We start from the raw sequence: 24828 nt of genomic DNA, 5'->3' as shown, positions 1-24828 counted from the left end.
TTCTAAAGTGTGAAATAAAAACAGACAGTTGTACATTCACATCAGGTTTATTTGCTGAAGTTGTGCATGGAAGGTAAATTCAGTGATATTTCCAATTACAAAGATTGTTCAAAAATTAGATCCAACAAGTAGTGATTGCACAGCTAGTGGTTTGATAACTGATAGACTCCACAAGACCAAATCCTGTAGTGCAGTCATGCTGGAGCGTTCCTGTGCTGCATCTGGCAGTGACTCACTCTGCACACAGTATTTTTAAACCAAAGGTTGAGAAACTGGCTTTTCTGAAAACAGGAGGCTCGACTGTTTGCTTTTACAGTAAGGCTTCATGAAGAACGCTGCAGCAAAGAGGGAGGAATGGTGGATACCTTTAAAGCTGACTAGGGCCTTCAGCTGTATTGATCCTGTGTGTGTGTAGTACAACAATGTAAGTGTAAATTAGTTTTTGTTTCAAATCCTCAATCCTGAAATTAACTACTAAATCTCCTGACCTGACCTTTCCTTAATGAATATGATGATGTAAGCATTGGCCACCTGTGGTCCACCTGACTAAGAATCCCTTTGTCATGTCTGAAACATTGAAGCAGGATCAAAGCACATTTAACGGTTTGCATTGCTTATGTTCTATAGAATGTGGAAATAGAATACATCTAATAAATATCTACTTCTTTATTATACAATACTGGCTTGAAGCTGATCACAAATTCATTGCATACAAGCACGACTACAACTTCTAAAAATAATCTGTTTCCATATAAGTGAACATTTCTCACACACACTGCACTTAGTTCATTATCTACTGCAAGAGAAATAGTCACCGTCACAACAAAGTAAATTATAAATATTATTGCTATCTTATGCTTGTGACACAATATTTGAGGGTGCACAGCCATGGCACAGTGAAGAGGGGCTGCTGAGGAGGAAGAGGAGGAGGCTGTGCTGACGAAGACGATGGTCAAATGAGAAGGCAGCGTTGAGCGAGAGCTTTGGGGGCGTTTCAATCTAACTTAACTCGTGGGTGGAGCATCAGGTCAAGTTAAGGTCTACACTGCTTTGTTGTATACGGGGAGCTCCACCCACGGGTGACTGAGCTGATCAGGGTTCAGATCAGTTTTCTTTGGTTGGTACCACAGAAGAACACGTGGCACACGATGGACTTTTCCTTTTCTGGGATATTATTCTTACAAAAGTTCACTACAGCTGCTTCATTCCCTCATAAAGTGCACCACAGATCCTTTGGACCAAGACTCCCATCTTTGAACAGCATTCCTGTGACTCACACAGACGCAAATGCCTTCATTCTCACCTGATCAAAGGTCTGGGGTTCAAGTAAAGTAAATGCTTAGAATCCCTTTCAGTTTGGAGATGTCCCCCCGTCCCTCACTGCACTCTGGCCTCCAGGACGGCGTTGGGCACCAGCTGAACCTGCGGGGCGTTGCAGCCGTTGAGGTGGCGCAGGGAATCGGCTCCCACATAGGCCAGCAGGAGTTCAGAGCGCCGGTACAGAAGGTGCAGCATGTCCTCCGCCAGGGTCTCCACCGAAGAGTAGCGCACCTTCTCTAGGTCAAATATGTCCTTCAAGAAGTGCAGCACCTGGTCCTGAAGGGAAAGAAGAGGAAGTTGAATGAATGTCCTATCAAAATCAGACGTCTTCCTGGATTCCTCCACACAGACGACACCTCACCTTGAAGAAGCAGCAGAAGTCGTGCAGGGGGCTTTTGGGCCCCAGGAAGCCCCAGGCCAGGACGGGGCCGATCTGTTCACACACAGTGTAGAAATGGGCGATGAACCCATCAGGCACCTGAGACAAACACCACAGGTTACAGATGGAGTCTTCCTCTCTCCTAACCTACATGTGCATGATGATGATGATGAGGAGGACAGATACCTTCATGTGCTGCCGCTTCTGCTTCAGCACCGACCAACAGCTGGAGGCCACTGCCTATAGAGAACATGACATCAGTTATCTGTGACTAAAGATATTTGCCTGATGAGCGTCTGAACACTTCCACGTGTTTCCTCACCGTTTCCTTAAAGGAGCTATTGAGCCAGCGGTTGTTGACCACATTCTGGATGGAGACCGGTGGATTCTCCAGGTCCTCAAACGAGTCCATCAGGATAAAGTCCAGCACTATGTCGTAGAAGTTCAGGTGCTTGACCTGGTGAGAAGGACGAGTTATTGTTATCATCCTGATCAGCTCTAATCCAAAAATAAAGTGTAGATCAGGTGTCTGGACTCCAGATGAAGGATGACCTCTCACCCCACGTGTAGCCAGCTCCACCTCCGTGTTCTCCCAGTGTTCTGTGTGCTCCAGGAAGGAAATCATCTCTTCGAATACTTCCTCAAATCTCTTCGGGCTCTGGAAACAAACAATCACATTTAGAAGAGGCCAGCTCCGTATCCACACTGCTTCCTCTCTGCTGTGGCTCGGCTCTTACCCTTTGTGCTTTACTGATGATGGAGGACAGGATTTTCTTCCCGGTGTCGGCCAGAAATGTCCTGGTTGTTCTCTCACATAGAATGAGCTGAAGAGGACAGATTATTATAACACAGCCATGATGAGGACATGATCTTTATAATCTACTCAGCCTCAGCAGGTGGGATCTCACCTGACACGCCTGCCTCACACAGTGCAACTTGGCCAGGAAGTCCAAGTCTCCGAGACACTCCAGCATCTCTGTCCTGAGAATGAAAACACAGTAATCTGTCAATCTACGTCGTCTGGGATGAGTAACCGCTGCTGTTGTGGGCCTGTAAAGCCCTTAGAGACGTCCCACATCATCAGTGTTCTTACCGCAGCACCCTGCAGGAGATCTCGTTGTCCTCGGCCATCTGCATCGCCTCCTCGTAGAACGGGTGATGACCCAGGGCGAGGACGCTCCTCAGCTCTCTGTGCTCAGACAACTGGACAGAGACGGCAAAGGTGGAAACTGAAGACACGAACAGCGCTCCATGCTTAAATGTGGACAGAATATCACGGCTGTCATGGCGATTATAAACAATAACAAAGGGCATTTGAGGGCGACGGGAATGAACCGACACGGCTCAAGATGGCTGTTTAAAGACGCAGAACACGGGTGGGGAGGGGTCAGAGTCGGACGTATACTTCAATGTGGTTTGTAAGGTTTTGATTTCAGAAGTATACATCACAGAGGAAACATCTCTCTGTGTTTCCTTGTGTGTAGAAGCATCCCCGACAGCTGCAGAGGAAGAGCGTGCCAGCGATGTGGGAATGTTGAAGGTCTATTTATAGAGACGCCTCAATCGCACTAAGCCTGGGAACTGACCTAGTTTATACTAAGGACAGCTGAGGAGGTGTTCAGGGTGAGAAGGCCTTCATCCACAGTTGAATAGTTTGAGTATAAAGTATAAGGCCCTTAAGTTTCCCTAATCTACTACAGCTCAGGTTCATTTCCAGCTGGACTCATCAAAGGGCCGGTATAGTTCAGTCACTCTGGGTCAAGATCAGCAGGAGCGGCAGACACACAGCCTGAGCTCCTCCAGAGACGTAATGAGTAAAGGAGATCAGATCAGGTAAATCCTGGTGAACAGGCGGAGCAGCCCGGAGTGTGACTGACTCAGCACTCTGACACGTTGGAAACAGGAAATGCCGTGCAGGACGTGGAAGTACTTAAATATCTGGACTATCTTGAGGAGAAGGTACCTCAGCGGCGGACACGAAGGAGTCGTTGGAGGCGATGCTGATGCTGTCTCTCAGGCACGGGTCGTCCAGCTCCTCCCGGCACAAAGCCTCTGCATGGTATCAGAGAAACACGTGACGTTACATACCACTTTCTCTATGACATCATGATGAACAATACATCACAGGTCACGTGAACTCTGCTGTCCCGCTGATCCCACTTCCTGTGCGGCCTGGCGACGCCCTGTGCGGTGACTCACCCTGGCTGCTGGGTGAGGGAGGGTCGGACATTCCCAGCACTCCCTCAAACTCCTCCTGCAGCCTGTAGGCTCTCTGCAGCAGCGACTTCAGCCTGTGGATGAACTCTGTGCTGATGGCGTCCTGAACACAAACACAACAACACTCCATGGGACCAAAGCTGGGGAACTCTCTGCGTTACTTTACAGACGTACAGACGTCCCCGGCTGACTGAAGGACTCCCGTGTGTGTCTGACTCCCTCACCTCCATGCCCTGCTCGGCAATGGCGTCTCCGGCTCCCGTCTTCACAGAGGCACAGCACACGTCCTCGTCCTCGTCCTGCCTGCTCCTGAACGTCAGCGCTTCCTCCCACCGCCTCAGGGCCTCCTCGAACAGATCCATACCTGGAAACACACAAACACACACACACACTGTAACCCTCACAGTGTCGCTGCATCAGTGTATCTCATCAGGGCCGCCATCTTGTCCTGGGCCGTACCCATCAGGTACAGGTTCTCCGGCGTGGTGACAGGTATGTTGACCACGTCACAGATGTCGTCGTCTCCCGTTCTGTCCCAGCAGCTGGATTCGTTGGCGCAGGTGCTGCTGCTGGACGAGTTCATGCTTTTGACCTGTGAACACACAAAGCAGAACCCAGCGGCCATTGAGAGGACGGTGACATCATCAGCACTATGACTGCGCCGCTCCCGTGTTCTTCCAGCTAAAGGGAGTGTAGAGATCACACCCTCTGATTGTAACCCGCTGTTATCTGTGACTCCTCTCCTGTTATCTCGCTCTAAAACCACCATTTAACCCTTCACAGTCATTACGTTTCTTACCGAGTCTGCCTGGCTGAGCAGAGACCCGGACCTCTTCCTGCAGGCTCCTGTGCTGAGGGCCGGACTGGGGGAGCGGCCATTGTTTGAGTCCAGGCAGCGTGCTCTTGTTGTGTTTGCTGCTTGTTGGCAGGCCTCACCTACACAGAGACAGATGGACATACGGTTACACAACAGGCGGCCGTGCCAGGATTACACAACAGATAAGCGTCTATCTGCAGTCTGCTGGTTACAGACGAGGGTCAACCTGGAGCAGCCAAACACGTGGACTCGCTTCCATCCCAGACCCTTACCTCTGACCGGCAGGACTGGGGAGAGAAACTCAAAGCCCCCCTGCTCCCACTGAGTGGGCGAGTGGGCCTTCTTCTTGCCCTTCCTCCTCCGGAAGTGGCGAGCCAGGAAAAGGAGGGAGACGGCGCCAAAGGTTGTGGCGGCCAACAGCTTCTTAGTTCCTGTGCTGATGCTCACCTGGGGAGGAGACAGGAAGATTGTAAAGCTAAACGTATGTGTGTGTGTGTTTAAAAAGGATGATACAGCAGGTTTGTTGTGTGTGTTTTGTCCCTCATCCAGCAGATGTCACAAACACACGCAAAAAAATGTGTGTCACAGACGCAGCAGCATGTTAAGACACAGCCTGAGGTTCTACAGAGAATGTGGAATGTGTAGGAGCCCCTGAAGTCTCATGTGGGCCGGGTGTTTAAGACAGAGGCAGGAAGTAGAGACACACAAAGAGAAATCAATACATATCAGATGATTGATAAGAGTGCACAGCCAAACTAATGATCTTCTTTAAATGGATGATTCTTTCATTTGCAGTTGATCTTTGCATCGTTTCAGCCCTGAGTCAAAGGCTGCTTGCTCTCCTCTCTGATATCTGACACCTTTCTGAGGCGATGAGGGCAGCAAATAAAGCAGAAAGTGCTGCTGCCTAACCGACACACACACACTCACTCACTATCAGATGAGAGGTCGACTGAGGACGCCGTGGATACTGATGACGCAACAGCCGGGGGAGTCGGCTACCAGCGAATCATCGAATACAGAGACTGTGCTTCACACTGCACGTCGCCTCCTCTCATTTAAAACACACACGCGCGCGCGCGCACGCACGCGCGCGCGCGCACGCGCGCGCGCGCACGCGCACGCGCGCACACACACACACACACACACACACACACACACACACACACACACACACACACACACACACACACACACACACACACACACACACACACACACACACACACACACACACACACACACACACACACACACACACACACACACACACACACACACACACACACACACACACACACACACACACACACACACACAGCCTAACAACTAAACATTATAAAAACATCAGGTATGAAGCCGTGTCACGTCTGCTGGCTGTGGTGGGACACAGATCACACACACATCACGTCCTCCCAGCAGATGGTCCCTGAGATCTGAGACGCTACGTGACTGGAGGCACAGACGAGACTCTGGGCATGCAGCATGTAGGTCACTGGGGGAAAACATTTAAGGCCCTGAAGGTCAGGAGACCTGCACAGGAACAACTAAACCTATAAAGTACTCAACCAGTGGGAATCATTTGGATGTATGTGAACTTCCGCAGCTCTTTGTCTCCAGGGGGGTTGGACACAGCAGATGCATTGACACGGTGGAAACACAGGTGTGACTCAGAACAATAAAGGCTGCATTCCTTTGAGGTGCGTCTCTGTCACTTTCATTCATCACACCTGTGCTCTCTCTCCCTGCATGTCGGCTCAAAAGCCTACTGGGCTCTTCCGTCAGCACACAGCAGCACCGTTTCACTCTTTACAAAGATGAAATACATGTGCAATTACATCTGCTTGGGCTTAGAACACTTGCTCTCTCAAACAGGTCACACCTGACAGTCCAGTCAGGAATAGCTGCTGTCACAGCTTGCATCAGTTCTGGGGAATGAGACTAAAGGAGGGCCGGAGCCATGAAGGTGGGTTCGTCTTCGTGGAAGGAGACGGGCGAGTCCATAGGGACCCGAGCTGACGGTGCATTCAGACAATCCTCTTTAAGGTGTCGACTTAAATACGTCACAGCTGAGCAGCACACACTGACCTCACACAGTCCATGGACCAGTCTGAAACACTTCCACACATGCTGGACACATGCCACACTAGTGTCTGTGTAACTAAGAGTGCAGTTTACTTCCCCTATCCCACTACTAATACAAGCAAAAATCTCAGGAAGGCAAATCAGAGAAACTCCAATAAAGGAGCGCGTCGAAAGGTCATGTGACGTTTCCTGATCCCAGTTCACTCGTCAATGGGCAACGTGAACAAACTCCCAGCACACGGGTTCATTCACTCCCTCACCTGGGGCAGGGAGCTGTAGACAGACAGGGGGAGGTTGACGATGCGCAGGGCCGCGGCCTTGATGGGCAGCTGGGAGCTGCCGATGGTCTCATGTGTCATGGTGGCGGTCTATGAGTGACATGGCAACTCTCTTCTCTCTTCCGTGGCGGTCCTGCTGGAGCTGTGAGGGAGAGACAGGAGTGAGTCGCACGCAAGGGTTTAACCTTGAGAGTGAGAAACGGACACGGTGCCGTTATTACATAAAGCCTCTGACATAAGTGCCCGTGCTAAGGCTCTCCTCTACTGAGCTCTGAGGGAGGAAGACTCAGCCTCTCATGCACTTCAGGGTACATGAGACTGGCACGGTTCAGGCCAATCACTGAGCTTAACATCTGAGATTTACTACACGGCATCAAACGCAGCATTGACATCTCTTTTTTCTGTTTATGTGCAAATAATTCCTCATTACACAAACAGTTACAGCTGCGGTGTGCAGGACTGTAATGTACTGCTTCCAAACACTCATGACAGCAGCTCCTACAAGAGGCAGGAGCTTTCTAAACATGGAGCATCAGGATCTGAACACAATCCTATAATGCAGAACATCTGACATCCAGACAGGAGACACACGGCTCCTCGCATGACCTATTATTCCACTAGAACTTGAACTCACCCAATCACCAGCCTTTGATCTGCTCTTACACAGGAACGATGATGTTGGTGTGTGTGTTCCACTATGGAACTCATTAGAGATAGAACTGTTTCTTAGTAAGTTGCAATTTAAGAGTGCAACTTTCTTAAAAGTATTATTCACTGATTTCTGCCAGCACTGATCGCTGGATCACTTGGAGAAGTACACTGTTTACATTAAGATTACTGGCAATTATTTATTAATTTGTCTCAATCGCTGCTTGAAAAACGTTATTTTAAATTACAGGAAGAATCTGTAAACAAATGGTCATGAAACACCAAAAACCTAAATACAAATGGAACCTCCCTTGTAATAATAAGTGTTAAATTAGGTGGATATACTAAACTAACTACGGACGAGTTATTTATACTTTCTATTATAGTTAGAGGTTTGTTTATATCGGTCAAATAAGTATACAGCCGAAAAACTAAGCTTTCGTTTTCACTTTTAAATTACACGCAACATTGAATCAATAAATCAATACAGACTTTAAAAGCTGATATGGATTGCTCTCAAATTACGATTGAATAAAAATTAAACATTAGAACATGAAGTGAAACAGCAAAGACACCGTGAAAGAAAATATACGGCTCAAAGAATGGAGTCACAAAAGTTGTAATATCTTAGAAACATTGATGGTAGAAGAGCAGAGTTACTCTTTGAAGCCCTCGGTGTAAATAAGAGAACAGATCGTGACATAACTGCGCTGTGTGTGAAACTATCTGCTATCATGGAAGCTAATCACATTAGCACATGGTGACACAACGATTCAACACTCAGCTGTCATTAGCCTGCTAGCTAACAGTGCTCATAGAGGCTAAAGGGCTCAGCTTGGTCAGCCTCAGCTTCGGCTTCAGCCTCAGCGATATGTCAAAGTATAAACATGTCTCATTGTTCTCATCATGAACTCACTGTTGCATGTGGAGGTCTCGTCGCTTCCCTGCCGGCTCCCGGAGCTTCCGCGCGCACACTGACCTATGCTGAAGGACTCCACAACACAACACGAACACGCAGTACGCGCCCCGGCGCCTGGCCCGGGACCTTTTCAAAATAAAAGCAGGAAGCACGTCTTTCAAAATAAAGCCACACTCACGCATTTACTTATATGCAAAATGTTTACTTTCACATATGAGATTCACACATACTCACATAGTCAGGTGTTATTTATATCTATATTACCTAAATTACTACGGATATAATAAAGACAATACAGCATAATTCAAACAAATAAAACTTTATTTAGCTTTCAGTGATGATTAAGGTATTAAGTCCACGCCAATCAAGTAACGACATATAGCAGATACGAACCCTGGTATTTTGGTGACGGGGCTTGCTAACAATGCAATAAAAGTATGGCTTATACTAATAACATGTCTGATGTTTTCACTGAAAGAAGAAAAAAAGTTTAAGGTCGCGATCACTGTAGGCTCAAACAGCCTTCACCAGCAGGTGGCGCTCATTCACCTTTTTCACTCACCCTAATCACAGTTTACAGCCCTTTCATGAACTCTCGTTTGTATGAGGCTTCAGTGTGCAGCGAAAGTTTTTAACACAACACTTGAAAACAGATGATTTTGATTTTATAATAAATAAAATGGACGTTAAATTGAGGTGCATAGCATTTTATGTAGTTTTGTATTTTAGCTATTTTCGTATTTTGTTGTCATTATATTTGTTATATTATTTGTGTTTTTCACTTTTTTTATTTAGGTCGCTGATATAGTTTGTCTTTAATTATGGATAAATATTAGTGCGTGTGTGAGTAGTAGCCTAAGGAGTAGTATGTAAAGTTAAAAAAAATAATAAACAAATATAACAATAGAAAGGCAAAGCTCCATATTGACGGTGTGTGTGCGTGTGTGTGTTGGGTGGGAGGTTCTTCTTAGCTCTCCATTTTTTTTTTTACCGGAAAAGGGGCGGGGTCAGCTGTAACGTTAGCAACCACGCTGAGCGGCACGAGCGGCTCCGGTTAAAGTGAAGGACTGATATATTTGAAGTATGAGTGCAAATACAAAGTGAACGCGTGTTTGACACATCACGGAAAGTCGAGCTCAACCTAGCTGGGAAGCGTCTTCCGTTCATCCTGAGCAGGTAAGAGCTGAGGCTAACACGACTGAGGCTAACACGGCTGACTCGGGCACAGTCACTATCATCGGTCACCATCGTGTAATACGTACCAGCTAGCATTAGCTTCCTCTTTACGAGTGACATGGATAAACATCAAAGCTCACTCGGTCATTAACACAGATGGTTAAAATCGGACGCCATTTGCTCGTAACGCCTTTTCGTTGCGTCAATGTTGGTTTGTAACATTCAAATGATTCATGATAAGCGGTTCTTGCCCACAGGCTACTTGCTAACGTTAGCTAGCGGGGCTGTGACGCTGTCAGCGCCTCGCCTGCTCTTGACAGCTCGTTTCAGGCCGAAGCCACACACTTCTATGTTTGTATTTATTTATCTGCCATCTTTATTGAATACTCGTTGTTTAAATGGAGGAAAACCATTCCGACATAAGGCTTCGGCTAACATACCGTCTGCATTGTGGCTCTAGTTTATCTACCGGCCAGCGTCACGGTTTGTATTTGGCTTTAATCACATTTCCTTACTGTAACTGATACGGTAGCTGCCTAAATCCATGTAGTTTTGTTCATTTTAAGAGTTAATCTGCGACTAAAGGCCGAATCTGCTGTCAGCATGGGCCTCATGTGCGCTGCCGGGTCTGGGTCAGCGCCCCACCCTCGGTGTGCACAGGCATGGATGTGCCTGAGCTGCATGTGGAGAAAATCAAAGGTTTGAGATGAATACAGTCAAATCACTCACTGTTTGGGTTGTTGCCTGGGATGCTGAACTGTAATAAATATTGGTTATTGTTAGGAAAAACAGTATTTTAGTTAATTTGACCATTTGAATGTGTGTTGTCTACATTAAGGGATTTTAGAGAGCAGGAAAACAAAAGGATCTTCAACCTTGAGCCTGATCCATATGCGTTTAAGAAGCACAAAGGATCTCCACATTACTGTATTTGAATCATTTATATAAATGCCGATGTGATTTCTTGGTAGAGCCACCGATAGTGAGGAGACAGGCGTATTGATGTAAACAAGACTAAACATGACCCAGTGTGTGTTCATGCTGCACGCGATTAGACTTGCTGGGCTGTGTTGTGTAATCTAGCATGGCTACACTCTCTGTCTTTGACGTAATGTTTGTCTGGAAACAAGATGCATCTGTGCTTAATGTTCCTCTTTTCTTGTATCGGTAATGGTCTGACTGAATATAAAGCGGGGTGATTTATGCGTTGACACTCGAGGCACATGCTTTTCCTGTGTGTGTGTTTGTGTGTGTGTGTGCGGGGGGGGGGGTGTTCAGTGGTCAGTGGTTCCCTGAATACAGTAGAGATGTGAGCCTTTCACTGTGGCTTTGATATCTAAAGATTCCTTGAAAGCCACCAAGACCTTAGGCTGCAACCTTGTGCTTTCCAAGATCTCCTATATCGTGGACAACAGATTCCCCACATACAGGCCAGACAGAGAATCCAACAGATCTTAAATAGCTGTAGATAAATTACTTAACTTGTACAATTAAATGCTTTATATATTTATTAGGGATAGAAGATGGTATGTTGAAGGGCACTAAGATCTATATTATTCCATTCCCAATTTATCTGAGGTGGTTGCTCTCTCCAGTCTGTCATATATGAGTAATGTGATTTCTGCTTGCTTTGTTTTATGGTGCAGTAGTTCACCTAATCCAGCATGTTTGATAGGCAGGTATGTAACCTATGCGCCCCGTCTCCCTACGAGTAAACCCCTCCGTTCCCTCAAGGCTTATCTGAGGCAGCAAATGAGCCTTGTTCTCACCTTCCTCTCTGTCGAGGCGATGGACAGACTCTTCACTCAGCCTAATAATCCAAACCTCCAGTGGGTTCCTGTCACCCCACCTTACAGGCTCTGTGCGTCTTGGCCGATGGCTTCCTCTTTCCACAGACGAGAAATGGGCCGTTGCTGACGTCACTCCCCCGATTCCTCTCCACCACAGCTGATCTAATAACGCAGGGTAGCTCCTCTGCATCTCTACTACAGCCGCAGGTCCAAACTCTTTCAGCTCTACCGCCCCCTTACCATGTATGATCCTCCGCCTGCGTGTTGTTGTCAGTGACGGTGATTACACAAATCACCCGTCTTTGTTTACATTCACTTTTCTATTATATATTGCTGATATGAGCTGGCATAGAATACCGTTGGTGTTATTTTGTGATGTGATAGATATCTAGATTTCTAAATGTATTGGTTGAGTGAGAGAGAGAGAGAAACCCGGTCACGAGGGCGTGGCAGAAAGTTTAAGTGGTTTGTAATTTGATCTGTGTCTGCCTTTGCATTTTTCCATCTTTTAAGCAGCACAGCGGTTGAGGGTAAACTCATCCCCAGCCGTGCCACTCAGGTGCTGCTGTTAAGTTGCCGGCTGAGGTGTTATCCATGATTGGTACGTCTGCGGCTCATGTGAGGAAGTTGTCCATTTGCAGTTATGGAAAGAGTTTCTGTCTGGAGGCGACTCGGGTTTCAGCAGCCTCGTCTTTAAAGCTGTGCTCGCATCAGAACGCAGACTATCGCATAACAGATTTTGGGGGCAGTGTATTCATTACTTTATAACATAAAGTCCTACATTTTCTGTTCTGTATTTGCCTTGCACATAGGAACGCATAACCTTGCATGTATTCAAAACAGAAGTTGTGTATTGAGGACGCATTTCTTCCCCAATCTTTCTCTCTCAGGCCTAAAGGGTGAGCGATGTCGCCTGGACTGAGTTGTGACTGTCCTCATCTGGACTGTGTGGGGGAAATCACCAAAGAGGAACTGATTCAGAAGTCCCATGTGAGTGACACCTCTCTTCTTGACTGAATAACACAGCCTGTTTTTGTTCTGAAAGGAATGTTTGAGTGGCTGTGAGCTTTAACGTTGTCTCACTGTTCATTTAGAAGATCGTAACCCTGTCTTCTGCTTCTTCAGGGTCAGTGCCAAGACTGTAAAGTTGGAGGCCCAAATCTGTGGGCGTGTCTGGAGGTGAGATGTTTGGATGGTGTAAACCGCTAACCTCCTACGTTTGTGTCTCAGTATAAACATATGGTTTGTGTTTGTTTCACACCCTGGTGTCTGTGTTCTTCCCAGAATGGCTGTGCATATGTAGGCTGTGGGGAATCTCACACTGACCACAGCACCGTCCACTCACAGGTGAGAGATCGCAAGAACCAACCAATGTCTGTTTAAGTGAAGACAAAGGTCAATGTGGAACGCTGGTATTGATTCACAAGAAGAGGAAATTAGAGGGGGGAAAAAATGTAACAAAGCAGATTGGAAGCAAAGGAGGGAGAGATGTCAGGAGCACAACACTGCCTCCCATTACATCATCTCCTCCCCAGGATCAAAGACATTGCACTAAGCTTTTGATGTACATATAGATTGTTCAATATCCAGTGAGCTGTAGTTGCCTACACGCTGAAATTCAGTACAATTTGAGGTTCATTCATTATTCATTTTCAGTCCATGGGGAAGTGTGGGTGTGTGTGGGTGTGAGAGAGGGAGAGAGTGTGTGTGTGTGTGTGTGTGTGTGTGCTGCCACGGTAGGTTGAAAGAGAAAATGAGAAGTGCAAAAGGAAATATGTTACCCTACATAACGAGCTTTTCCAATGCCAGGCTATTCGTTTCTTCACCTGAGATAAGAGTGAAGAAGTAAAGAAGATGAATATTGGGTGTTGGGTTTTGATCACTCTCCTCTTACCTGTGTACTGAGTGTGTGTACTGCATCCGTGCTCAGAGGAAGCCATCTTTAAATCTTGAGGGAATGAAGCCTTTCCTTAATTAGACCTCCAGAGACCTTGAGGGGAGGGAAACATTTTAATCTCTTGACTCTGCAGTGAGAAACGCTATTCGGGGATCAGATGGGATCAGAGGAATCCTGTAGGCGCATGATGTTGTTTCCAACATTACTACACACAAAGCACTGAATTGTAGACGAGGGAGATCAAACATCAGAACACCTGATTTAGAAGTGAAGACCTGATTTTGTCTTGGCTCTTTGTTATGCCAATGTAACTGAATGAGTTACGACAGTCTGACACGCCCCCCTTTGTTATGGAGTCATCGGTGATTGTTGTCCATCAATGCGATGAAAAAAAGCCTCGTCTTGCTCTTCTGAAATGGTGACAGCGTTATTAGTTAAGTCTCCTAAGGTCAACCAATACACAAAATGAAATTGCCATAATAATGCCAAAGTGATGTTTAAAACACTACTGCCCCCCTCAGTATTAATGTCTCAGGTTTAACTGGTCCCTTCATAAATGATTGAAGCGGGGAGTTTCATGGCCGTGCCCAGTCTGGTGTAACCTTTATGCCAGTCTGCTCTGCTGGGCTGTGTGGGGGCTAATGCAGGTCTGATGAATAATGCAGGACCTGCTGCCGTGTGTGTGTGTGTGTGTGTGGGTGTGTGTGTGTGTGTGTGTGTGTGTGGGTGTGTGTGTGGGTGTGTGGGTGTGTGGGTGGGTGTCAGTGCCACTCAGCCATGTTTCCACCATCTAAATGTTATTTTATTACATTTAGATATTCATAAAGCACATGGAATAAGTGTTGAATTATCACACAGTCTTTAAGTTTACAGGACGGAAACCACAGAATCGTATTGTTTGTTGTTCAGGGTTTCTTTATCACTTGGTAGCTCGCACACAGCGCACCTTCAGTAGTTCTGCTCTGATTGATTATGCCAGAGATACTGTATCGTTGCATACTAGTGCTCTATGGGCTCTTGGCTAAATCTTTCACCCTTTGTCACAGGAAACGCGGCACAACCTGACAGTCAACCTGACCACACTGCGGGTATGGTGCTACGCCTGCGGTAAGGAGGTTTTCCTGGAGCGCAAGCTGGGCCCTCACTCGCCTCACACACACCTGCCGTCTCCACAGAACTCCAGTCAGGTGAGCATCAGGATCAGGCTCCATCATACAACACCTCAAAGCCTTTGAGCTTATTTCATCAGTTTATTTACTAGAAGAATGAAGAAGAAAAACTTGTAGAAATAATGATAGATCTTCTATTTGCACATCTATATAATCTGATAGAGTTTCTGCTCTGGGGCCTCTAGTCCACTGTCCTACATGATGACTCAGTTACATCATTACTCTCATAGTCTCATATCAGAGTGACTGTTGGTCCAAACCTAATGGTTCATTTATTATATAAGATTTTTATGATTGGCTCATTATATGCTGTGCCTTATCTCCAGGACAATGGCAGGTCCCCTGGGAGCCCGACCTCTCTCAGAGTGCCCCCTAATGGTGGCTGTGAAGACCTGGACATGGAGACGGAGGAGGAGGATGACCTGCGTGCCCGAGGTCAGCAGCAGTGTTTGCTCAGACTTCATGTGTATTAGTTGGCAGGAAACGAGGCCCTGCAGGTTCAGGTCTGTGTACAGGACTACAGACCTGAACCTGTGGGCTGAGGACTAACACACTGATGCTGAGTGATTCAGTACCACTGGAGACGCCGATGCTACAATTCTATCTGCACTGCACTGTGCTGTAAGATGCATTGGATAAGTGCCTCCACCTAACGACATATGTTATGTGAAACCACATGTGGTGCAGCTCCGGCTCGGCCTCGGTTATTTAGGTCTCAAATTTAAATCATGTGAACCGGAAGGAGAGTAAATGAACGCTGATGGACACGCGTCTGTCAGCAGATGAGGTTCATTCAGGTCAGGTTAGTTACCTTGGTTGTGTCCGGCTGTTTCCTGTCTTTCTCCACCGTCCTGATGATGAAGAGACCGCACTCACTGTAAGATGTTAACATGTTTCCTGAACAAACACCTTTTAATTCTTGCTATGTTCTCTGTCTCCTCCAGGCTTAACAGGGCTGAAGAACATAGGCAACACCTGCTACATGAATTCTGCCCTCCAGGCCTTGTCCAACTGGTGAGACCTCGCCCTCCGCTCGTCCGTCTTCTTCTCCCCGTCTCACTGCCCACGCCCCCAAATTGGCGCTCTGTGTCTTTTTCTGTGCGTTGTGCATTTTCCTCTCCTCCCAGTGCCCACAGCATTGTTTCAGCGTCTCTTGTTTTTTCACTGACACGCTCGTTCTCGGGCACCGTGAGAAATGACCACGGCTGTGCTCGTTTGGGAGAGCAACAGCTGAGAGGGAATAGCTGCAGTGCAGCATTTCAGATGGCTGAAATGGCCTTTTGTATTTCCCTGTAGGGTCTTCCTTTCCAAGTGAACACGGGCTCTCTCTCCCCCCTTGTCTCCCGTCCCGACTCCTCTCTGCTCTTGCCCCACTAAGTATTTGTATGTGTCCCTTTACTCTCCTAGTTGTTTATTGAATTTCTCTTGTGATGAATTGGATTGCTGGTGTTTTCACTTAAATCATAGCTGCATTGCAGAGCCTGGAGCCACTTTATGAAACCTGTGCGTTTTTACTCTGTGCTTCCGTTTCATTTGTCTTTTATAGAATTGAAAGCAGACCGAAACTCAAAGCAAAGTCCCCTCATTGTAGTGTTTACCCAGGAGTCAGGGGGTTTAGATTAAAACAAACTGAGCTGGATATAAATTAAAACAGCAAAAGATATGTGGGTCAACATTTGCAATCTAAATCTCACTCCAGAAATAGGAGGGCTGGAGTCATGGGGCTCTGAAACTTTCCTTTGATGTCTGTTTGTGTGACTGCGCTTTCTTTCTCATACTGTTGGTTATTATTCAGTCAGGACTTCCCCCCCATGCCAGGGGAAGGAGCGCTCCATGCCTTATTCATTCTGCGTCTCGTCGTCGTCTTGCACATTCCTGTCCGCTCTCCATCCATCCAACCGAGTCAGTCAGCTGTTTTTGCCTTCCAGATCTCTCCTGCGTCGTTCAGTCTCACTCTGCTGTGTGTGGAGTTTACCCGCGTTAGCCGAGAGCGAATTAATGATGACGCTCCATTAGTGCAATATGAAGCAGATGAAACGTATCTACCTGTAGGATAAGGACAATATTATGTGAACAAGCTGAATATGAACCCCCTCTCCTCTTTTGAAGTCTTTTGAGCATTTTGTACATTTTTTGTAGAGTAGTCATATCTTTCCAAAAGTTCTAATTGATGCTCTGAATCAGATTCTAAACTCTTGTGGAGCACAGCCTTTCAGTAGAGGTTTGTTTGGTGTGTGTATGTCCTGTTTATCCCTCTCCTCTCCCTGTCCTGTTCCAGCCCGCCCTTGACACAGTTCTTTCTCGAATGCGGTGGCCTGATCAGGACGGACAAGAAGCCCGCACTCTGCAAAAGCTACCAGAAGCTCGTGTCCGACCTGTGGCACAAGAACAGGTAGGCGCCTGCCAATTCCCTACTTATTCGCTTCATTACTTCTTGACTGAGAGCATATTAACATTGTTCATCCACTGGCCACAAATCTGTCAGTGTGAAAGCTGTCAAACTGTAGCGTCTACCGCATCTATGGCCAGAACCAAACGCAGTTCTGTGACGGCTCCTCTAAACAAGCCTTCCTGCTGTGTGTGTTGCGGTGTTAAGCCTTGTTTTTTATCTGCAGGCCTTCCTATGTGGTCCCCACCAACTTGTTCCAGGGGATCAAAGCTGTTAACCCCATGTTTAGAGGCTACTCGCAGCAGGTGAGTCCTCTAAGATGGTGAAATGTAAGGGCGGGTGATGTCTGTCACCAAGCGTCCCCTGGTTTAAGACTTTGTTTTGAGGGAACATTTGTGTTGAGTTGGCATCATTAAAGGTCTGCAGCCGGCCCTATAAAGTTGTCTGAGAGCTTATACAATCCCTCCCCTCACGCACCCCCTCCCTCACTGAAATTACATTAGTTCTAGTTCAAATCACTCAGCCAGATAAACGGAAGCCTCTGCATGGCAATTACTTTAGCAACTGACTTACACACACACACACACACACACACACACGCACATGCACTCACACACGCATGCCAGTACACATTAAAGTTATGCTGGAGCTAAATTGCTTGATTTGATTCCAGGTGGGCCTTAAAAGCAACAGTTTAATTTTTATAAAGATTTTAAAAGACGTGTAACTGCAGAGCGTTCTGTAATCCTCCACCCGTGTATCTATAAATAAGGGATTTTTTCAAGGCTGTTTCCTCTTGGCTGGCCTGTGTTTGTTCAGAGGGGTTAGCCGGAGAATATTCATTTGTCACGCCACGCCGGGCTGCACGGCCTTGGCATTAGCATTGCGATGAATTGGTGCAACATTCCAGCTCCTGGGAGAGGAGAGTTCATTTGTCTTGACTGAGAGATCGAGGCGTCTGAGTTTCATTAAGTTTGATTAGACATTCATGAGCACTTGGGTTCAGATTTTGTGAAGCAGAATTGGGATAAACTAAAGAGTGAAGTGGATGGGCTTCTAATAAGGAGGGGGTGGGTGGCGGTGTAATCTTGGGAAAGCTCAGCTGTGTCTATCAAACTTGATTGCATTCTGTAAGAGGAAGAGGAAATGAACAATCTTACCCACAGATAACAGAAGCCAGAGTTAATGTTCTAGTTTAATAACCTGACAGCCAACTGTCCAGATTGAACCGTTTTGTACATTTTCCAACTCAACTAAGAGTCATTCTGTTGTGTTCAATCCCCTGTGGCGTTCAGGACTCCCAGGAGTTTCTCCGCTGTTTAATGGATCAACTTCACGAGGAGCTGAAGGAGCCGCAGCCCGAACCCGACGATCAGTCCAACGGCATCACATTGGATAACGGCCCTGACGAAGACAATCGCAGCCAGTCGGACAATGACTTCCAGTCATGCGAGTCATGCGGCAGCAGCGAGCGGGCCGATAATGAGGCGCACGGAGGGAGCGCGCTGATAGACGACACCAACGAAGCCGAGATGCTGATTCCCGAGCAAGACGAGAATATGATTAATGAGCTTTACCACTCTGGGGGTAATTGTGGTGTCGGCGGAGGCACTAGAGCGGACATGGACAAAGACGTTGACACCACCACAGAGACCACCCCCATTATCAGCAGCCAGGGAGCCATCAAGATTCAGGGCAGAACGACAGGTACAGGTTACATTAAGAGAATTTGCTTGCCTGACCACTCGGCAGCGTTCTCCATGGGAATGACTTTGTAATACTCTGTATCACATTTATGACCTTGGCCCACTCCTCATTAGATTCTTTCTTAGACGTTCAAATGACGAACACCACGAGGCCGCAGAGTCCTGGCCCCATGGATGGACATTCCAAAGTGTCCAGCAGCCCGCCTAAAGCCGTCTCTGGCTGGCACAACCTCAACCCTGCGCACAAGAAAGGTACTGGGCTTCTGTTGAGTGTCGCAAGGGAAATCTTCTCAATAATCCCAGATGCTGGTGTCCAGATTGAAAGCTTCAGTGGTCTCAGTTGTGTGTAGCTCTCCTGTCTCTTACATGTCTCTCTCTCTCTCTCTCTCCCGTTTTCCGCAGCAGTAACCACATTTTCCCCACCAAAGCACAAACGTCAGAAGAGGTACCGCAGTGTCATCTCAGATGTGTTTGACGGCACCATCGTCAGCTCAGTCCAGTGCCTCACCTGTGACCGGGTGAGTGTGGAAGACAAAGAGTTTTGTTTTTTGTGCTTTGTTGTGATGAATGGAACGCTGAGAGAGACAGGAGTACGGGTGAACCGGACTCTCTTTCATAAGTCATTTATAAATCTTAATACAACACAAAACGTGAGTTGTGTTGCTCAGCCGCGCTCTGACACACTGCTAATGTAGTCGTAGATACACACATCACAAGCTGTGCTCTTTGTGTTATTGTTTGCTGTAAGGTGGGAATAGCCTGTGGTCAAAGTGCCTATAACTAAAATTGGCCTTCTGCGAATGAGGAATAATAAATGAATGGGGACTTTTCCGTAAAGGCTCTCTGAGGCTGAACGCTTTGCTGTCTATGTTTTCCCGCGGCCATCAGGTGTCTGTGACCCTGGAGAACTTCCAGGATATCTCACTGCCCATCCCGGGGAAGGAAGACTTGGCCAAGCTGCACTCCTCCACCCACCAGACCTCCCTGGTGAAAGCCGGCTCCTGCGGGGAGGCTTACGCACCGCAGGGCTGGATCGCCTTTGTCATGGAATACATCAAGAGGTGTGGGAGTAATATGTTCACAGCAGTTTGTTTACATTTGAGGCGTTTGCTGATGTAATTATCCCCGGCAGCTTATAACAAACTAGGTCACTCTGCTGCACATGATGCTCCAAACCATTTGCTCCGAAGTTCCTCATTATATTTGGGTTTGTTTGTTCCTCCTCTAGTTGGTTCTGGGGACCTGTGGTCACACTACAAGACTGCCTTGCAGCTTTCTTTGCCAGGGACGAACTGAAAGGTGAGTTAGTCTCACTTTGTTTTAACACCAGCAGCATTATTATTATTATTCATGTTTGAATAACAGTTGGACTGCTCTGTGTTTTCTAGGGGACAACATGTACAGCTGTGAAAAATGCAAGAAGTGAGTGACCTCTCTCTCTCTCTCTCTCTCTCTCATATGTCTCTGCTGAAAACTGAACCACTACTAGAACAATACTTGCATCAACTAAAACTTTTTTTCCCTCTTAGATTACGGAATGGTGTGAAATTCTGTAAAATGCAAAGTTTGCCAGAGGTACAAAGACAAATCCTGCAAGAAATACCACACACCACATTTTCCCTTCCCTACAAATGCCATGTTTCTAAAATTAACCTCCTTCTGCTCCAGATCCTGTGTATCCACTTGAAGCGCTTCCGACACGAGCTGATGTTCTCCACCAAGATCGGCACCCACGTCTCCTTCCCTCTCGAAGGCCTGGACCTGCAGCCTTTCCTGGCCAAAGACAGCTCTGCCCAGACCACCAACTATGACCTGCTGTCAGTCATCTGTCACCATGGCACTGCCAGCAGTGAGTGGGCACAGATTGGCACGGCACAGTCGCACTGTCCTACTGTCCTTCATGCTCCAGCCTGGAGAACAAAACTCCACATGTACTTGTTGGGTTTGTGAATGCTCCTCTAACCCACTTGTCTGTTTGATCCCAGGTGGCCATTACATCGCTTACTGCAGGAACGACGTCAACAATCTGTGGTACGAATTTGACGACCAAAGTGTGACTGAAGTGTCGGAGTCGTGCGTACAGAACACTGAGGCTTATGTGCTTTTCTATAAGTAAGCACCGCACTAGATTCATCTCTTTAAGGCTTATTCTTATTCTCACACAGTTGTAAAAACAGCTCGTAACGTTCTGGTTTCTGTCCCGTGGCAGAAAGAGCAGTGAAGACGCGCTAAAAGAACGTCGGAGGGTGTCAGGGTTACTCAACATGATGGAGCCCAGCCTCCTACAGTTCTACGTTTCCCGCCAGTGGCTTAACAAGTTCAAGACCTTCGCTGAGCCAGGGCCCATTTCCAACGATGACTTCCTGTGTTCTCATGGAGGTGTGTATGCTAAATCACCCCACATTATTTACGCACTGAAACCGTACAGAGGTCAAAGCTTCTCTGGCCAGGAAACACTTTCATTGCTCTGTGGAAAACAATTAGAGAGACACTGTGAGAAATCCTCTCTTAACACAACTTTGGGATTTGATTGTAGCCAGAGAGTTTTGACATGGAGAGAGATTATAAAAGACAGCAGACTTTTGTCATTCCTCCTCCTGTTATTAGAGAGGAAGGAAGGATTGTTGAAAGGGTTTTAATACTCTGTCCAGAGTTTTGAAACTGGAGAGATTATAAATGATATAAATGCACTTTAATCTTTGCACTGTCCACTCATGGGGATTTGATTCATTTCACCCTGCGTCACACAATCGCCGTTATTGCCGATGTCTTCTCATTAATAACTCCATTCATGTGTTTTAGTAGGAGTCCCACCCAACAAAGCCACCTACATCGATGACCTTGTTGTAATGCTGCCACAGAACGTGTGGGATCACCTTTACAGCAGGTATGTTTAAAGCCAACTATAACATCTGCTCCACCAATCTCCCCAGTAAGAGACTGTAGACTTAAAGCGTGGCTGTTAAAAGTCGGTAGCTGCCTCCTTCACACGGTCCACATCCAACAGCCGGCTCCTCTATTGTCCATTGGTATGCGCAGGATGTCCAAACGTTCAGCATTACAATGTGACTTAATACATTTGCAGCATAGAGTACATTTAAACGACAGCCATTGTCCTTTGTGAAGTTTGAAACGGCCAACTTTTAACACCCGTCTTTCAAGCCTGCAGGGATATTTGGTAATAAAAGATTTGTAATGGAGTGACTATTATGTTGTTGTTGCGTCGTACTCAAAGTTATTGAACCATGTAGTAGATTTGGTTTTGAGCTCTGAGAGTAAATGTGTATGCTCCCTGCAGGTATGGAGGTGGACCAGCTGTCAACCATCTGTATGTGTGCCATACGTGCCAGATCGAGATAGAAAAACTGGAGAAACGACGCAAGGCAGAGCTGGACATGTTTGTCCGGGTAGGCTTCTTCTGCACACATCAATCAACAAGGCAATGACTGTGATCAGCCAGGGAAATAGAGCTTAGGATACAGACTGATGTGATCATTTTAGTCTCTACTATCAGCAGCGACATGGTTCCCTATGGACAGATAGATGTTGTATCCAAGCATGAAAGAGAAATTCAGCTAGATAACTCAGAAGTGCAGGGATTGTGTCAGTCCAGGAAATCCATCAGTTGTTTCTAGGCCGTCTTTGAATCAGGAATAACTAACAGAGAATTGATTCTGTTTGCAACCTCTGTCAATCCTTTGATCCTCATTACATGTTTTCTCATCCCCCCCCTCCGTTTCTCCTCCCCATCCCCTGACGCATCTCTCCACCCTCTTGTCTCTATCATTCACTCCTCCCCCGTTTCCTCTCTCTCTCCCTCTCCTCCCCTGCTCCGGTCCCTGTAGTTGAACAAGGCATTCCAAGAGGAGGAGTCTCCGGCGGTCATATACTGCATCAGCATGCAGTGGTTTCGGGAGTGGGAGGGCTTTGTCAAAGGAAAGGACAATGGTGAGTGGACACAGGTCTTGACTGTCTAGCCCTAGTCGTGTCTCAATGGCTGATTAACACACAGTTCCTTATTACATTTGTGTGGATAGAATGATTTTAAATAAAAATGATCATATGCAATGAGGAAATTGATACCAAAACAAAGCTGCTCATGTTCAGAGGAGACTGTAAATGGTTCCTTTCCTTTTGATTTATTAAAAAGAAGCATGTCTAGTCCCCTGAGACAAGTTTGCCCCTTGCTACTGCCAAATGCAGTGTCAAAATATGTTTCATTTACCTTTATTTACCCCCGTCTCTGTGTTGTTATATCTGTAAGACATATTTGCAGATGCCGCTTCCCTCTGACTTCTGATGCTCCAATATTTGTTTTCCCTCTGTAGTGAATAGAGGAAATTGCTCTCGTAAATTTACACAAACAAGTGTTGGTGATGTGTTGTCTTAGAATGTTCCTGCATTAAGTAATTCTGTCTATTTATCCTTTCCAAGATCCACCCGGACCAATTGATAACTCCAAAATTACAATAAACAAGAACGGCCATTTAACACTGAAACAAGGTAAAGTCTTTTGTAAATGAATATGATTTCTGAGCTTTCCAAAGCTTTTTTTCCCCCAGGGATTGTACTTAGGATATTAAAAAGGTAGAACATTTGCAATGTTAAAAAAATGTGATTGAATGAGAATGAATTGGAGAAAATAACAGCAACAACAAAAGGCAGATAAAGTCTCTGTGCCATTGAATGATGCAGCTGTAATGATATTTGTGCTTGTATTGATGCGTGTGTGTGGTGTCTGGTGTGTGACCATGCAGGAGCCGACTCGGGGCAGATCTCTGAGGAGACATGGAACTTCCTCCACTCCATCTACGGCGGAGGTCCACTGGTGACCGTTCGGCCAAATATCAGCCACCAGGAAACAGAAACATCTCAGTCAGAGGAGAAGATAGAGGTGGAGACACGGTCCGTTTAAGGAAGTACTCAAGAGAAAAACAAAACATTTAAGAAACGAAAAGCTTTTTATTTTGCACTTGACTTTGGTTTCTAAAGCATTCAAGGAAAGGACGTCGTCTTTGCCACTTCATTACAGTCTTTGACCAACTAACAGAGGGACTAATCATATTTGAAATGATTCATCATGTTGTATATATCTGTATAAAGAGCTCCTAAATTTCTATTAGCACTGTAGTATAATGTGTTTTGGGATGTTTTCAGAACCAAGCATTTAAAAAAAAAAATCGTGCAGCTAAAAATGTCATTGAATGCCATATTTCTTCCTCTTGACCAAATGAGAAAGTATGTCCCTGTGTCTTGTGTTGCTAATAGTGACAAATCACAAAACATGTTGCTGTATATTGACAGTTCTCCTGTTATAAGAGAACATTGTCTAATGGATGATAAGAGGAGCAAATTTGAACACTTAAAGTGACAAAGGTGACACGGTTGTGAAGGAAGGGACTAATTACTAGCTGGTCTCTGCAATGAATTGTTTTTTGCACTGTCCTGTAGAGTTGCAACACGGCATGCTCACACTTATGTCTGGTTAGTATTTGAATGTACCAATAATGATGATAGGATGTTGGTTAAAGGCCTCAGCACTTGGTTATTTATCACAGAAGGGGTTAATAGGTTTTTTTTTTGTAGTAAATATGTGGCAGGCTGAGTTTTGCTAAGGATGCATGCTTTGATAACGATAGCATTAACTCGGTCCCATTTTAATGTCACTTGTAAATGCATGATAATGCAAAGTTGCTCATAAAATGTGCGCACAAATCACAATCTAGATCGGTCTTCGTTCAATTGCACAGCTAAAGAATGCATAACACAGTATGTAACACGTATCATCGATTAAATTAAAGGATTAAGTTGTGTCTGTGGCCATAGTCGTGCTTACTGTGTTGACTGGTAAACAATGAATGCTCAGTTGTAAATGTTGCATATAGATGTGTCTGGATTTTAGCAGTCAATTATGATTTTTGCTGGCTGACACTATTAAAACTTGATGAAAACCTGTTAAACATTGAAGTCAACGTGATTTTGTTGTTGTTAGTAGTTTCTAAGATGACAAACACATTGGGCAGTGGAGCCTCCAAACC

The 24828-nt window shown here is 46.1% G+C and overlaps 2 protein-coding genes across 8 annotated transcripts; one reads left to right on the top strand and one right to left on the bottom strand.

The window, feature by feature from the left end:
• Positions 1-34: 34 nt before the first annotated feature.
• Positions 35-8756, bottom strand: miga1 (mitoguardin 1). Its single transcript, XM_076148365.1, has 16 exons — positions 8661-8756; positions 7079-7238; positions 5006-5180; positions 4716-4852; positions 4376-4508; positions 4141-4280; positions 3899-4019; positions 3663-3751; positions 2793-2902; positions 2608-2680; positions 2437-2523; positions 2259-2357; positions 2022-2156; positions 1886-1939; positions 1682-1798; positions 35-1596 (listed from the first exon to the last, which is right to left on the bottom strand). The coding sequence occupies exons 2-16, from the start codon at positions 7175-7177 to the stop codon at positions 1378-1380; spliced, it is 1788 nt and encodes a 595-aa protein (XP_076004480.1). The 5' UTR covers positions 7178-7238; positions 8661-8756; the 3' UTR covers positions 35-1377.
• Positions 8757-9668: 912 nt separating this feature from the next.
• On the top strand, positions 9669-24750 carry usp33 (ubiquitin specific peptidase 33). Of its 7 annotated transcripts, none has more exons than XM_076148352.1 (25): positions 9669-9839; positions 10406-10538; positions 12520-12619; positions 12755-12808; positions 12914-12976; positions 14573-14713; positions 15022-15130; positions 15640-15709; positions 16974-17087; positions 17311-17389; positions 18380-18791; positions 18905-19042; positions 19193-19308; positions 19679-19851; positions 20019-20089; positions 20179-20212; positions 20320-20365; positions 20459-20639; positions 20776-20902; positions 21000-21169; positions 21593-21677; positions 22089-22197; positions 22636-22738; positions 23225-23293; positions 23548-24750. In XM_076148352.1, the coding sequence occupies exons 3-25, from the start codon at positions 12536-12538 to the stop codon at positions 23703-23705; spliced, it is 2706 nt and encodes a 901-aa protein (XP_076004467.1). In that variant the 5' UTR covers positions 9669-9839; positions 10406-10538; positions 12520-12535; the 3' UTR covers positions 23706-24750. The 7 variants fall into 7 exon arrangements, with proteins under 7 accessions (XP_076004467.1, XP_076004468.1, XP_076004473.1 ...); XM_076148353.1 differs by having other exon boundaries at positions 10390-10538; XM_076148358.1 differs by lacking the exon at positions 10406-10538 and having other exon boundaries at positions 18917-19042.
• The last annotated feature ends 78 nt before the right edge of the window (positions 24751-24828 follow it).

Source organism: Genypterus blacodes, unplaced genomic scaffold, assembly GCF_046128005.1.
Source record: "Genypterus blacodes isolate CSIRO-AG114 ecotype Tasmania unplaced genomic scaffold, CSIRO-AGI_Gbla_v1 ptg000005l_1, whole genome shotgun sequence".
Classification (NCBI taxonomy): Eukaryota; Metazoa; Chordata; class Actinopteri; order Ophidiiformes; family Ophidiidae; genus Genypterus; species Genypterus blacodes.
This window is presented reverse-complemented; position numbering and strand designations above follow the sequence as displayed.